Source organism: Podarcis muralis, chromosome 2 (assembly GCF_964188315.1).
Source record: "Podarcis muralis chromosome 2, rPodMur119.hap1.1, whole genome shotgun sequence".
NCBI lineage: Eukaryota > Metazoa > Chordata > Lepidosauria > Squamata > Lacertidae > Podarcis > Podarcis muralis.
This window is the reverse complement of record NC_135656.1, coordinates 111,186,239-111,201,410: the sequence shown is the minus strand read 5'-3', so window position 1 is coordinate 111,201,410 and position 15,172 is coordinate 111,186,239. Positions and strand designations below refer to the sequence as shown.

The 15,172-nt window shown below is 47.8% G+C and overlaps 2 protein-coding genes across 2 annotated transcripts; one reads left to right on the top strand and one right to left on the bottom strand.

Annotated features, from left to right (window-relative positions):
- Positions 1-1,384: 1,384 nt before the first annotated feature.
- On the top strand, positions 1,385-6,232 carry LOC114592044 (uncharacterized). Its single transcript, XM_077923547.1, has 3 exons — positions 1,385-1,535; positions 3,058-3,224; positions 4,891-6,232. Exons 1-3 carry the CDS (start codon positions 1,385-1,387, stop codon positions 6,202-6,204), a joined length of 1,632 nt encoding a protein of 543 aa, XP_077779673.1. The 3' UTR covers positions 6,205-6,232.
- A 3,462-nt stretch (positions 6,233-9,694) lies between these two features.
- LOC114590969 (butyrophilin subfamily 1 member A1-like) lies at positions 9,695-11,069 on the bottom strand. The gene is made up of 2 exons (XM_077923546.1): positions 11,054-11,069; positions 9,695-10,305 (listed from the first exon to the last, which is right to left on the bottom strand). Exons 1-2 carry the CDS (start codon positions 11,067-11,069, stop codon positions 9,764-9,766), a joined length of 558 nt encoding a protein of 185 aa, XP_077779672.1. The 3' UTR covers positions 9,695-9,763.
- Between the last annotated feature and the right edge of the window lie 4,103 nt (positions 11,070-15,172).

Here is a 15,172-nt window from a genome sequence, read left to right as displayed (position 1 = left end):
CAGGGAAACTTTCAGAAACTGAATGAAAACAACGTCTGGTTTTGTTTTCATTGAAAATCATTCGGTTAAAATTAGATACACCAGTTCACCTGCCTCTGAAAGGACATCAGTACCAGGGGAGCCTACCTGAGATTTGTGGGGTGCCAGGAAATACCTTGTGCATACCTGACACAATACAGTGGTACCTCGGGTTAAGGTCTGTTCTTAACCTGAAAGTGTTCTTAACCTGAGAACTTTAGCTAATGGGGCTTCTGACTGCCACCGCGCCGCTGCCGTGTGATTTCTGTTCTCATCCTGAGGTAAAGTTCTTAACCCGAGGTACTATTTCTGTGTTAGCGGAGTCTGTAACCTGAAGCGTCTGTAACCTGAGGTACCACTGTATTCAAACTGAGGCTACTAAGGAACCAATGGCTTCTGTAAGCAGATAACACACTGCTCATTCCCTATGTAGTTCCTGGGATTACAGGTACAGTGGTGCCTCGCAAGACAAAATTAATTCGTTCCGCAAGTTTTTTCTTCTTGCGAGTTTTTCGTCTTACGAAGCACGGTTTCCCATAGGAATGCATTGAAAATCAATCAATGCGTTCCTATGGAAACCGCCTTCAGACCAGGTCCGGGGACAGTCTGTCCCCTGACCTCTTCTGAAGGCTGGGGGGGGGGGGGGACAAGGGCTTTTCTTCCCACCCCCAGCATTTTAAAAAACCCCGGGACGGAGACTTCTCCGCTGTCCCGGGGCGATCTTAAAATGCTGGCGGGCGGCAGCGAAGCCTCCGCTGCCGCCCGCCAGCATTTTAAAAAACCCCGGGACAGCGGAGTACTTCTCCGCTGTCCCGGGGCGATTTAAAAGCCCCCAGGAAGGCAGGCAGGGGGGAGCAAAGACTTTTGCCCCCCGCCGGCCTTCAGAAGAGGTCTTGGACCTCTTCTGAAGGCCGGCGGGGGGCGAAAGTCTTTGCTCCCCCCCCGCCTGCCTTCAAAAGCCGTCCGGGATAGCGGAGAAACGAAGGCTGGCGGCGGGAGGAGGTCTCTCCGCCCGCCGCCAGCCTTCGGAGGAGGTCCGAGGACAGTGGGGAAGATGCGCTGCGCTTCCCCGCTGTCCCGGAGATTTCCCTATGGGCTTTCGTCTTGCGAAGGAAGCCCATAGGGAAATTCGTTTTGCGAAGCGCCTCCAAAACAGAAAACCCTTTCGTCTAGCGGGTTTTCCGTCTTGCGAGGCGTTCGTCTTGCGGGGCACCACTGTACCACTGTAATCAAGAAAGCAAAGAGTCCTTGGCAGGATCTTAACAGATCAGTCGTGGTGTTTACAGTTTTGACTTGAAAACCTACCTTGCAAAGGCCTAGCTTTCCCCTCTCACCCTTCTCTCATGCTTCTGTCTCCAGCAGCTCCATGCCCAAGAGGAGAACGGTCCGCTCACTGGAATGGCTGTGCCTGGAGAATGTGGCTAAAAATATCCAGCGCATCTGGGCCAAAGTTTGTGCAGAAAACCACCAGGATGGACACCTCGTTCGCTCTGTTGCAGAGCCCTACATCTGCCTGCGTAAGAGGGACACGGCACATGGGAGGCAAAGGAGAGACCGGCCACAAAGACCCCATGGCCAAGCCACAGATTGCATTTCAAAAAGGCAATCGGGCGAATTATTTCGGGGGGCGGGCGTCTTGTAGCCTCCTGCAATTTGCATCTCTGAGCCTTGTAGCATCTTATGCAGGTGGTCCTGTAAAAACTGGTTCTCAAGCTCACCTGGCTAGAAAAGCTGCCTAGGTAGGAAGGCTCCATCTCTTAAGGCAGAGCTGGGGAGCTGGTGGCCGTCCAGCTGCTGTTGGACTCCAATTCCCATGGGCCCCAGCCAGCACGGCCTGTAGTCAGAGATGATGGGAGTTGTGGTCCAGAGCAAAGTTCCCCAGGAGGCGCGCAGGTGTGGAGCACTCCCTGATCCGGAATGGGGTAACTGTGCCCCTGAAGGACCAGGTGTGCAGCCTGGGAGTCATTTTGGACCCACAGCTGCTCATGGAGGGGCAGGTCAATTCTGTGTCCAGGGCAGCTGTCTACCAGCTCCTTTTGGTACGCAGGCTGAGACCCTACCTGCCCGCGGACTGTCTCGCCAGAGTGGTGCATGCTCTGGTTATCTCTCGCTTGGACTACTGCAATGCGCTCTATGTGAGGCTACCTTTGAAGGTAAACCGGAAACTACAACTAATCCAGATTGCAGCAGCTAGACTGGTGACTGTGAGTGGCCACTGAGACCACATAACACCAGTCTTGAAAGACCTGCATTGGCTCCCAGTATGTTTCCAAGCACAATTCAAAGTGTTGGTGCTGACATTAAAAGCCCTAAACGGCCTCAGTCCAGTATACCTGAAGGAGCGTCTCCACCCTCATCATTCAGCCCAGACACTGAGGTCCAGGGCCTTCTGGTGGTTCCCTCCTTGTGAGAAGTGAGGTTGCAGGAAACCAGCCAGAGGTGCCCGCCCTGTGGAATGCCCTCCCATCAGATGTGAAGGAAATAAGCAGCTATCTTATCTTTAAAAGACATCTGAAGGCAGCCCTGTTTAGGGAAGCCTTTAATGTTTGACGGACTATTGTATTTTAACATTTTGTTGGAAGCTGCCCAGAGTGGGTGGGGAAACCCAGCCAGATGGGCGGGGTATAAATGATATTATTATTATTATTATTTATTTATTTATTTATTTATTTATTTATTTATTTATACCCTGCCCATCTGGCTGGGTTTCCCCAGCCACTCTGGGCGGCTTCCAACCAAATATTAAAAATACGTTAAAACATTAGTCATTACAAACTTCCCTAAACAGAGCTGCCTTCAAATGTCTTCTAAAAATCGGATAGTTGTTTGTTTCCTTGACATCTGGTGGGAGGGCGTTCCACAGGGCGGGTGCCACTACCGAGAAGGCCCTCTGCCTGGTTCCCTATAGCCAGGGGAACTTTCCCTGTTACCCTCTGCACCTTCTGGTTTGCTTCTAGCTCCTAATCACCTGAGGAAAGCATGTGTCTAATTGTTGTGCAAAGCTTTGTGTTTATATCTGGGTATTTCCTCCCCACCCAGCTGACTCCCTTGTCCAGAAGCTGTTCAAGTTAATGGAGGAAGGCAATCGCTTGAACCGACCGGTCCTGCGCTTCCTCCTGGTGCCGCAGCTGACGGTGCTGAGCTTGAACGTGTGCCCGAGGCTGGTCATCAAGGCCGTTGCCGACATCATCGCAGTGCGTTGCAAGGTAAGGGGTGTGCATGCTTTGTGCTCTGACTTGGTTCCTGGGGGGAGCTCCTTCCTCTAAAATGGGGACTCCTCTCTTGTCGCCTCCTGGCCTGTCTGTGCAGGGCTCCTCCTGGATTCTTAGCTTGAGTTGTGTGCTTGAGACACCTGTGGATCTGCCCTGCGGGAGTCTTGCTCGCACCTGCACCTGCGCTTTGCTGCTGGCGGCTTAGCTCACTTGATACGCCTTCCTTTATCCCATGTTTACAACAAGCACAGGGCTCTTAACGTGGAGGAATGGCACTCTAAGAAACAATGGTTTGCGGAAACTTGATATGCAGAGTTCCTTACTGGTCCCTGCAGTGAAAGAGAAATTTGGGGATGTCCTCTTTCCATGGTTGGCCTGGTCTCAACTTCACTCCTTTTTAAGAAAGTCAAAACAGGTAACAACACAGCAATCGACTCAGTTCAAGTTCTTGCCGAAGGATGAAGCACCCTTTCCAAGCGGCCTGGTTTCCACTATTTGTCAATTAGTTCTCTCTATTTTGTGTGAGTGTTTGGAAGTGGTTTGAGGATGGGTGGCGGTTAACAGATTGAGGTTGAATCCTGACAAGACAGAAGTACTGTTTTTTGGGGGGACAGGGGGTGGGCAGGTGAGGGGAAACTCTGGTCCTGAATGGGGCAACTGTGCTCCTGAAAGACCAGGTGCGCAGCCTGGGAGTCATTTTGGACTTGCAGCTGCCCACGGAGGCGCAGGTCAAGTCTGTGTCCAGGGCAGCTGTTTACCAGCTCCATCTGGTAGGCAAGCTGAGACCCTACCTGCCCACGGATTGTCTCGCCAGAGTGGTGCATGCTCTAGTTATCTCCCGCTTGGATACTGCAATGCGCTCTATGTGGGGCTACCTTTAAAGGTGACCCAGAAACGACAACTAAGCCAGAATGCGGCAGCTAGACTGGTGACTGGGAGCAGCCGCTGAGACCATGTAACTCCGGTCTTGAGAGACCTGCATTGGCTCCCAGTACATTTCTGAGCACAATTCAAAGTGTTGGTGCTGACCTTAAAAGCCCCAAACAGCCTCGGTCCTGTATACCTGAAGGAGTGTCTCCACCCCCATCGTTCAGCCCGGACACTGAGATCCAGCTCCGAGGGCCTTCTGGCGGTTCCCTCATTGCGAGAAGTGAGGTTACAGGGAACCAGACAGAGGGCCTTCTCGGTAGTGGTGCCCACCCTGTGGAATACCCTGCCTTCAGATGTGAAGGAAATAAGTAGCTATCCTATCTTTAAAATACATCTGAAGGCAGCCCTGTTCAGGGAAGTTTTTAATATTTAACGCTGTAAAGTTTTTAATACTTGATTGGGAGCCGCCCAGAGTGGCTGGAGAAACTCAGCCAGATGGGCGAGGTATACATAATAAATTATTATTATTATTATTATTATTATTATTATTATTATTATTATTATTATTATTATTTATTTATTTATTTATTTTTTTATTTATTTATTATTATTATTATTATTTAGTATTATTATTATTTACAACGACTTCTGCCAACTTGGTGCTGCCCCATACGCCTCTGTGCTGGCTGCGGCTGATGGGATTTGTAGTCCGGCGAATCTGGAGGTCTGCAAACGCTGTTGCACGTGAGCAAAAACAAACCTTTCCCTTTCTCTTTCCCTGACATGGCAGAACCTGTCCTCCCTGGATATCAGAGGCTGCTGCCGGATCCCCGCAGACTCCCTCGTCGACCTGGTGAAAGCTTTGCCGAGCCTCGCCCAACTCAACCTGTCGGACACCCAGTGCAATGCCCAGGTGCTTGCTGCCGTGGGCTCCCACTGCCGGCAGCTACTTGAACTGGATGTTGTCGATTGCAGCAGGCTTTCTCCAGAGTGCCTCCTCCACTTGGCCTACGACCCTGCCACGGGCTCGCTCCGCTCGCCGGCCTTGAAGGTGCTCAGAGCCAGATACCTGATGGGTAGACCTCTCCTCCAATGCATGGTTCAGCACTTGGTCTTTCTGCTCCTGGCCTTGCGGAGCCTGAAGATCTTGGACCACCCTTTCGTTCTGGAGGCTGTGTGCGCGATCTACAGGCGGCAGTTCAACAACGTCCCAGTCGCCCCCGAGTTCCCCTCGCTGGAGGAGCTGGCGAGACGCAGGATGTCCGCCCATAGCGGCCACGGGCTCACGCTGACCCTCACAGAATTGGACGATGTGGCACTGAGCTGCCTGCCCGCCGTTTTAGCCGTGTGCCCGCACTTGGCCGACGTGACTCTGATTCTCGAAGGCAACCCTGGGGGCTTTGGCCAGGACTTTGCACCGTGGCGCCACATCTCCTGCCTGACCCTTGACAACGACAGCCAGTGCGATGTTGCTGATCTTCTGCCGATGGCAGCCGCCCTCGGACCACAGCTCCACTCTCTTTCATTGAGTGGCTTTCTCTGCGAAGATGCCTCTTCCTTCTGGACCTTCCTGGGCCACTGCCTGAACCTCCGGAAATTGGTGGCTAACCTCCCTCCTCCAGCAGTGTGTGCCCCTGATGACAATGACGACGATGACGACGAGGAAATGATTGAAGACTTGGAGGAAAATTTCAGCCCCGCGCCTCATCAATTCCCCCACCTCCGGTACATTTTCCTGATGTACCCTGACTCAGAAGGCCCCCTTCCTTCCCAGCACAAAGCCGTGTTCAGAGCATGCCTTGTGTCCCTGCTGAGACATTCGCCGCAACTCGAAAGCTTGCTGCTGGCTTGCCTGCCTTTCTCCCTGGACAGCGTGTTTGAGCAGGTGCTGGAGCCGCCGGCCACAGCCCTGACTCACCTCCAGAAGCTCTCCTTGATGGAAACCAGGGTGTCCGGAAGCACCATCCACCTGCTGTTGTCCTCGGAAAACCAGCTGAGCTTCATCGATGTGCCGGCTTGCTCACGCATCTTCAGGGCAGACTATGACGAATTCCTCAGGAGAGTCAGGAGTGAGGGTTTGGACATGGAGATTTCCTGGGAGTGAAAAGCCTGCTGTTTCTGCTGTTGCCGAAGACGGCTGCTCCTCTTGTGTTGGGGCCAAGACAGGGTCTCTGTTAATAAAGTTTGCTTTATCTAATAGTTTTTCTGCCTCTCAGCGATCTTGAAACCCAGAGTGGGATGGTCAAGTGTCTTTATGTCTGAGTTGGGGGCAGAGGGGGGCATTTTATGCTGGGCTGGTAGTAGCAGCTCCCCCCTGAGACCCATGGGCATGGAAAGAGCCCTCCATGTATATAAATAAATAGTTTAAAGGCTCATCTAATCTAGTACAGTGGTACCTTGGTTCTCAAACTTAATCCGTTCCAGAAGTCCGTTCCAAAACCAAAGCGTTCCAAAACCAAGGCGCGCTTTCTCACAGAAAGTCATGGATTAATCCGTTCCAGACTTTCAAAAACTACCCCTAAAACAGCCATTTAACATGAATTTTACTATCTAACGAGACCATTGAGCCATGAAATGAAAGCAATAATCAATGTACCCCACTATAAAATAAATAAGACACTATTGTAGATAATAAAAATTAGAATTATTATTTTTCCTGACCTGCATTGATGATCGTCATTGTTTCGCTGGGGGGCTTTTATCCATTTCTGCAGGCACACAAATTAACCGAAAAAGCCTCAAAAGCAAAAACTCAAAATAAAGAGCAAAAAAAAGAGCGCCAAGCTTAATCAGTTCCAGAAGTCTGTTTGACTTCCGAAATGTTTGAAAACCAAGGTGCAGCTTCTGATTGGTGCAGGCGCCCCGGGAACAATAGCAGACAGCCACATTGGGCATTCGGCTTCCGAAAAACGTTTAAAAACGGGAACACTTCCAGGTTTTTGGCATTTGGGAACCAAGGCGTTTGAGAACCAAGGTACCACTGTATCCTGTTTCACAGTGGCTGATGACCAGTTATTCTGCATCAGGCCTCTCATTCTGCAGATGGCATAAAGCCATTGTGCCTAGGATCATTGATAGATTGTTCCATGGATTGGACTGATTGACTTTCTAAGAAGAAAAACCCATCTAAGCCACTGCCCGTTGCCACAACTCTGAGAATCCCACTTCTCTCTTCTGAATTGTCCCCTATATGGCACCATTGGATGATTGAAGTTATAGCATTTATACAATCTCTTTGGTGTCTTTCCAGTTTTTCCACATCACCCAGAATTCCATAAAATTCTGTTACAGCTGAATGCCAGCACAGGTTCTTAAGTAGACAGCCCATAATAGTAAGCAAGCCTGGAAACGTTTAACAACAGAAATTGGTGTGTGAGTGCATGTGTCATACTCCTTTGGGAAGAAAGGTGGGCTTGAAATTTAATTGCAAAGAAAAAGGCATGTATTGAGTGGATAAATAAACTACCAGTGATCAAAATGCCCCAGGAGAAGACATACAGGGAGAGGCTGCAGTTCAGAGGAATAATTTTGCATACTTTGCACGGAGAAGTTCCTTAATTAAGTTCCTTAATTCGGTATCACCAGGTGGAAGGAATCCCTGCCTGAAACCCACTACCAGATGATCCTCACTTTCTGTGCTGCTGCTTGATGGAATATATATATATTTTTTACACGTACACAGAGACTGGAGGGGAAAGGTTTCCAGAGGCTTTATATCGGAGGGTTTTGTGTCATTAACAGTAAGCTTAATGATCATTATATGCTTCTATAGATGCAGAGAGAACATCTTTCCAGGGAGGAAGGTCTAATCCAGGGTTTGGGCCTCCTGCTGTTTTTGAACTACAATTCCCATCATCCTTGACCACTGTCCCTGCTAGCCAGGGATGATGGGAGTTGTAGTCCAAAAACAGCTGGAGGCCCAAGTTTGGGAAACACTGGATCTTCATCTTTCCTTAACAAGTTCTTCAGAGATAAAAGAAATCGGAGCTGTTCTGATTTCACACATGGGGAATTCCTGCCCATTCCTTTTGATGGCCTGATCTGCTTCCAGCCTCTTGTCACATTCTTTCATTTCCTGGCTACTTTTCGACAAAGTGTTTTCTTCTTCAACTAATTTCCTCTCCCACAGGGGGCGTTCCAAGGAAATACCTACAGTGGTACCTCAGGTTAAGTACTTAATTCATTCTGAAGGTCCGTTCTTAACCTGAAACTGTTCTTAACCTGAAGCACCACATTAGCTAATGGGGCCTCCTGCTGCTGCCGCTGCACGATTTCTGTTCTCATCCTGAAGCAAAGTTCTTAATCCGAGGTACTATTTCTGGGTTAGCCAAGCCTGTAACCTGAAGTGTCTGTAACCCGAGGTACCACTGTAAAAGCACCCCATTTTCCACTATTCAGAAATCCTGGTTTTGTACTCCAGCTCCATAGCAACACCCCTGACTCCAAGCCCAGGCCTCCTCCTCTCTCACTGTACATCATTAAACATTAAAAACTTCCCTAAACAGGGCTGCCTTCAGATGTCTTAAAAGTAGGATAGTTGCTTACAGTGGTACCTCAGGTTAAGTACTTAATTCATTCTGGAGGTCCGTACTTAACCTGAAACTGTTCTTAACCTGAAGCACTATTTCTGGGTTAGCGGAGTCTGTAACCTGAAGCGTATGTAACCTGAAGTGTATGTAACCCGAGGTACCACTGTATTTTAAAAGGGATTAAGGCACACAGCTACCACTTCCTGACTGCAGCTCTAATGATTATACCCATCTGAAGAATGGTGGAAATAAACGCAACGATTGTAGCATGCCAAACAGACTTCGTTTTAAAGGTTTTTATTTCAGTTCAGTGCTTTCAAATAGCCTCTTCAACAAAAATATATAAAAAAGGAAAGGATGAATCTTGTGTGTAAGAGTTCCTCTTTCTATCAGGGTTTCTATGACTAAAAGCTTCCTATTAGCCACAATTTGATAGCTGCGGGAATGCAATTCAATGCATAATTGCACCACACGCAATGAAAATCTGAGCTGCTGCTTGGTTTTCTTGCCTTGCAGGTTTTGAAAAGTCAATGAGAAGCCTGTGGATCTCCAGATTTTGCTGGACTACTGCTCCCATCACCCCTGATAATTGGCCATGTTAGCTGGGGTTGATGGGAGGTAGAGTCCAATGACATATGAAGGGCCACAGATCCTGGGTTAAAAGGACAGTAATAAAATAATGAAGAGAGGGCAAGACAATTCAAAATATAGCAATGAGAAAGGAGGCTCTAATCTCATTTTACTCATTTTTTTAATGCTATGGGTGTATACTTCCACTTTGGCCCCACTGATGAAATATACTAAGGGCCAAATAAGCATGTGGTTATCTCCTTGTGTGCTTGACTTTTGTTTACTAAATGTGACGGGGGCTATCCAAACTGGAAAAAGTGCTATGTGTTGCTTTGCCCCAGCCGAAGCTCCAGTCAGGATTTGACGTCCACATGCTGGCTTATTTTTTTTAGTAAATAACAGCCAAAGGCCAATAGCATCCTTAATTACCACGACTCGCCTGACTAAAATCTGCAGGGCTGAGAACTGGAAGTGCTAAAAATTTATCAGGCTGCGCCTCCTTGCCTAGGCCTAGAGAAGAAAGCGCCCTCATTTTCAAGAGTTGCGGAAATGGATCCTCGAGAGTCAACATTTCAGCTTGCCTCCCCACTTCAGGTGGAAAAACGGGCAGATCCTCTCCCCAGAGAAGGAAGCTGAGGGGAAAGCGAAGATTGAGTTGTTGGTGTCGCCGTCGAAAAACTCCACGAGGCCCTCTTCGTAGTGTAGGGATACTCGGATCTTCCTGAGCTCGCTTCTGGCGTACACGACGGTCAGCTTAGGGGAAGTCGAAGCTGAGAGCTGCCAATCGGAGAAGGACCCAAAAGTGTCCACCATGGTCTTCTGCAGAGCCCAGAACCCCTCGCTAGGGTTAAGGGTGACGTCCCCCTTCCTCCTGACAGACTCTCGCGCCACACCAACCGCCCACTCGGCCCATTCCCCTCCGACCTCCACGTCCCACCAATGCCGCCCAGAAGTGAATCTCTCGCGGCCCAGGACAAACATCTCCTTGTCGAATCTCTCGGGGTTGTCGGGCAGGTCCTGGCGCCTGTCTCCCCATTGGACGTACTTCAGATCCTCGGACAGGATGAGGTTGGGGTGCGCCGTGTCTGGGTACAAAGTCACATTCACTGTGCAGGGCAGAGAGAGAGAGAATTGCATGGGTCAAGGAAAAGGACCAGTTTCTCGGCTGCCGGACCACAACTCCCCCAAACCTCATTTTGGCCAGGCTTCAGGAGGGCCAGTAAACTTCACCCCACCTCACCCCAGCGCCCCAAGAATGAAGGAGAAACTTGCATGTTGTGTGGGAGGCTTCGCTTGGGCTTGCCTGTGGTAGCATCCCTAAAGCATAGCTGTCAACCGTCCCTTATTTGGCGGGAGAGTCCCTTATCCCAGCGCTGTGTCCCGCTGCTGTCCCTTATTGATGATGTCCCTTAAATTCCCCGAGTTTCAAAGGAAGCAGCTCCTCTCCCTCCCTCCTTCCCTGCCGGCCAGGGAGGAGGGAGGCTCCAACGCTTGGCTGCGTTGCTCACCCAATAAGGAGTCTAAGAACGAGTCTATCGCCGCTAGAAGTGATGAGTGTCAAAAAGATAAATACGAGAGATAACTGGCCCACATACGAGCAACTGTTAACGAAAGAAGAAGGGAAGTGGAAATTAAAGCCGTACGATCAGATTAAGGAGAAAGTATATGACTGGCTGCATTACTTTCAGTTAAATGGAATGTTTAAGAAAGATATTACAGATAAAGGATACGCCGACAAAGACTCTAGATTCCAGACTGAAATATTGAACAACAACTATAGAATTTTGTCTAAAATGTATAACCAGCTACTAGACTGGAATTTAATAGATGAAGAAGTAAAATCGGTAGCGATACATTGGGCGAGAGACATCGGCCATAATATATATGCTGAAGAGTGGGAGAAACTCTGGAAAACACACCTTAAGTTTACAGCTTGTGTGACACTAAAGGAGAATCTAATGAAAATGTTTTACCGTTGGTATTTAACTCCTGTAAAATTAGCCAAAATGTACGGGACCTGTAACAAATGTTGGAAGTGTAGAGAAAGGGAGGGGTCCTTTTTTCACATGTGGTGGGAGTGTCAAAAAGTTAAAGGGTTCTGGGAGGGGGTGTATAACGAAATGAAAAAGATTTTAAGATATACTTTTGTTAAAAAACCTGAGGCTTTTTTGTTGGGATTGGTAGGAAGGGAGATAAAAAAGAAAGATTATAAGTTTTTCCAGTATGCAACATCGGCTGCAAGAATCTTATTAGCTCAAAATTGGAAATCTGAGAATTTGCCGACAATCGAAGAATGGAGAGCAAAACTGTTAGATTACACGGAGATGGATAAGATGACAGGGAAAATTAGATATTCCAAAGACCAGAGGTTCATTAAGGAGTGGGAAAACTTTACGAATTATCTGGAAAACTTGAGTGAAGGACAGATAACACTAGTGGGTTTTAAAGGAGCTCTGTAAAAAGAAAAGGGTACTGTCAAAGAGAAAGAGAAGAACCAGGATGGATAATGACAATACAAATTAAGAAATGCGGATTCTTATAAGGATATTATGGATGATTTGTGGAAAGGTTGAAGGAAGTCGTACCAAACAATCTGTGAAAATGAGAATGTAGCTTTTATGTTTTATATCTTTTTAATATGCAAATCAATAAAAATTATGAAGCAAAAAAAAAAAAAAAGGAGTCTAAGAACGACTGGGGGGTGGAGCTTGCATGCCTTGTGCCGATCAAATCGGCTGTGTTGCCTGGGGACTCACCTTTGCTCAGCGCTTCCCAGCGGAGAGGTGACGGTGGCTTTCCTTGCTGCATCCCCTTTGCCAGGTTGCTGTGGTGTGGGAACCACCACTTGAGGCTTCGTTTGGCTGCTGGCTGGGCTTTCTGCCTTTGGCTCGGAGGGGCTCAGAAGTTGAACATACCTTGGAAAATCCCTTATTTTGGCTGCTGGTCCCTTATTTTCAAATCTAAGTTGACAGCTATGCCCTGAAGGTGTTTGTTAGGTTTTGGAAGGAAACCCTCTGAGTGGTTGAGGTAGGAAACGGCATCTCTGCCCTCAGAGGCTTGTGGCTGAGAGTGGTGTGGGAAGCAGAGCTTGTGTACAGATGTAAAGCCCAGGGGGAGACAGCAGAAAGTTTGGGGAAATCCACCCCAGGTCCTCCCACCATTTTTGGAAACTAAAGTCAACCCCTCTGCCCCTGAGAAATATATGGGGGGGGGGACTGGGTTCCCCCTCCTTTTCTTTTTTTCTTCCCCCTGGGCCTTCACATCTCTAATTTTTTGCTACGTATATTAAACAGCGCTATATTGAAGAAATTGGGTGTCTGCTAGTTGACGTTAAGGGAGCTGGGTGTCAGAAAGGGCCTTCTCTCTGGTAGCACCTTGTCTAGTGATCGTTTTGAAAAAGGATGTTTTAAAATTTTCCACAATGTTTATGTGGTTACTGTTTTCCTGTTTGTTTGTTGCTTTGTTGCTATGCTTATTTAAACCAGCCCTTGCCCATTGTTACCCACACATCATCCTAGTAATTTTCTCTCTCTTTCTTAGTTCAGTTGTCCTGGACTCCTGGCTGAGTGAATGAGATAAATTAACTACTCTTTCATTTTTCCAGAATGGAGTCTGTTGATCTATCTGCATAATAAAACCCCATTAAGTGCTTGAAAGGGACGCGGGTGGCGCTGTGGGTTAAACCACAGAGCCTAGGACTTGCTGATCAGAAGGTTGGCGGTTCGAATCCCCGCTACGGGGTGAGCTCCCATTGCTTGGTCCCTGCTCCTGCCAACCTAGCAGTTCGAAAGCATGTCAAAGTGCAAGTAGATAAATAGGTACCAGTCCGGCGGGAAGGTAAACGGCGTTTCCGTGCGCTACTCTGGTTCGCCAGAAGCGGCTTAGTCATGCTGGCCACATGACCCGGAAGCTGTACGCTGGCTCCCTCGGCCAGTAAAGCGAGATGCCGCACTTCCTAGCAACTGGTCTGAAATTTGTTGGTCTGTGTCCGGAAGTGTCAACCCCCCCCCTCGCTGCTTCCCTTCAGAAAACTGTTTACTGCTGAATCGGAATGGACAGCAATAGGGTTTTCTGCAGATTGCCATTTGTTCCAATTCAGTGGTGTACAGCAGGTTTTCCTGGGGAAAGTGGTGGGACACCCCCCCCAACCGCTCAGACATGGTCCAATAAATCTTGGGTCTGTGCTTAGAAAGTGCAGCAGAAAATCAAATGCGGAAGAGCCCTTGTACAGGTCTACTCAGAAACAAACCCCATTGAGTTCAATGGGACTTACTTCCAAGCAGGGAATGGAAGAAGGCGTGTGAATTCAGAACATGAAAAGTTTTTGAGCTAAGTTACTCATCTCGCTGTCTGCTGTGGCAAAATTACGTAACTTGTTTACTTATTTATTTAATAAGGTTTATACACTGATTGTGTAAGGAATGCTAATGGTTTCTTCTTCTTCTTTGGCGATCACTCGTAGGCAAGTAAGATGATCTTCCATGAACACAGTCTTAACAATGACTCCGTAAGTGACTGTGGAGGCCAATTCTGGACCCACATGTCCTTCCACAGTGGGGACATAGGTTTCCAAATGGGAGTTGATCACGGTGAGGGTTTGCCAAGCGTGCCTTCTGTTATGTACTGAAGTTCTCACCCTGGGCCAGCAGGGGGATACTGTAGATAGTTCAGGTCCACATATGCAAATAAGGGATTGAAAGTGACGTTCAGTGATTGGATAGTTACAGAAAATGGTAACTGTTGCGTTCTAGTGGAGTTCTATATAAGCAGGCTGGCTGAACCCTTCAGTTCAGTTCTGTTCTGGCCTGTGAATAAACAAGAGCTGTTTGAAGAATCGCTGTGTTGTCTGATATGTTCACCCACAACTTAACACCTTCCTCTGAACTCGTTTCTCCCTTGCGTCCTGAGTTCGAGTGTCTTCAAAACTCATGACACCTTTGGTAAAGGCTGTTCTCCAATTGGAGCGCTCACAGGCCAGTGTTTCCCAGTTGTCAGTGTTTATACTACATTTTTAAAGATTTGCCTTGAGGGAGTCTTTCAGCCTCTTTTGTTGACCACCAGCATTGCGCTTTCGATTTTTAAGTTCGGAATAGAGTAGTTGCTTTGGAAGAAGAAGACATTGGCTTGTGCTCAATATGTGCAGGGCAGGATGGGGTGTGAGGAATATGTGGGGACATTGAAGCAGGCCCATTGAAGCATAGCATACACTATTTGTGTTGGAATTTCCTGTTCAGACATAATGTTGACCAGGTCTATAGAGCACGTGGGTGTTTAGGGACTGTACCTTTCTTTCTCCTTCAAAAACTTCTTTCCTCCCAGGAACTACATAGGGAATGAGCAGTGTGTTATCTGCTTACAGAAGCCATTGGTTCCTTGGTAGCCTCAGTTTGAATACAGTGGTACCTCAGGTTGCATACGCTTCAGGTTACAGACTCCGCTAACCCAGAAATAGTGCTTCAGGTTAAGAACTTTGCTTCAGGATGAGAACAGAAATCGTGCTCCAGCGGCACGGCAGCAGCAGGAGGCCACATTAGCTAAAGTGGTGCTTCAGGTTAAGAATGGACCTCTGGAACGAATTAAGTACTTAACCCGAGGTACCACTGTACCTTGCTCTTTCAATCTAGAGAAGGAAGTGTTTTGGGTCATGAAAAATTAAATTTATTTTTTGTGGGGAGAAAAACCACATGCAACTTCTAAGCAAGCGTTCCTCCTGTTTTAAAAATGTGTATGTGTGTGTTTGATTTTTTTTTTGGCTAATGGATGTGGAAAGATGAACAGATGAATTCAAAAACATATGTCCTTGTGTTATGGCTTACTTTCTAAACGAGAGGTATGGAAATCTTGTCAGAAAATCATACTTGACCCTTCTTCTTATATGGCATCTCTTCACCTGTTCCTAGATGTGCAGAGATAAATTTGAGTTTTTTTCAGTGGGAAGATAATGGTGCTCCACTCATGTATAATGATACACTT

Excerpts from the sequence above, each read along its gene's own strand:
- LOC114592044 (XM_077923547.1), top strand. The coding sequence starts at position 1,385 with ATGCCCAAGAGGAGAACGGTCCGCTCACTGGAATGGCTGTGCCTGGAG. Across the intron at positions 1,536-3,057 it reads AGAGCCCTACATCTGCCTGC|CTGACTCCCTTGTCCAGAAG; the intron begins GTAAGAGGGACA and ends CTCCCCACCCAG. Across the intron at positions 3,225-4,890 it reads TCATCGCAGTGCGTTGCAAG|AACCTGTCCTCCCTGGATAT; the intron begins GTAAGGGGTGTG and ends CTGACATGGCAG.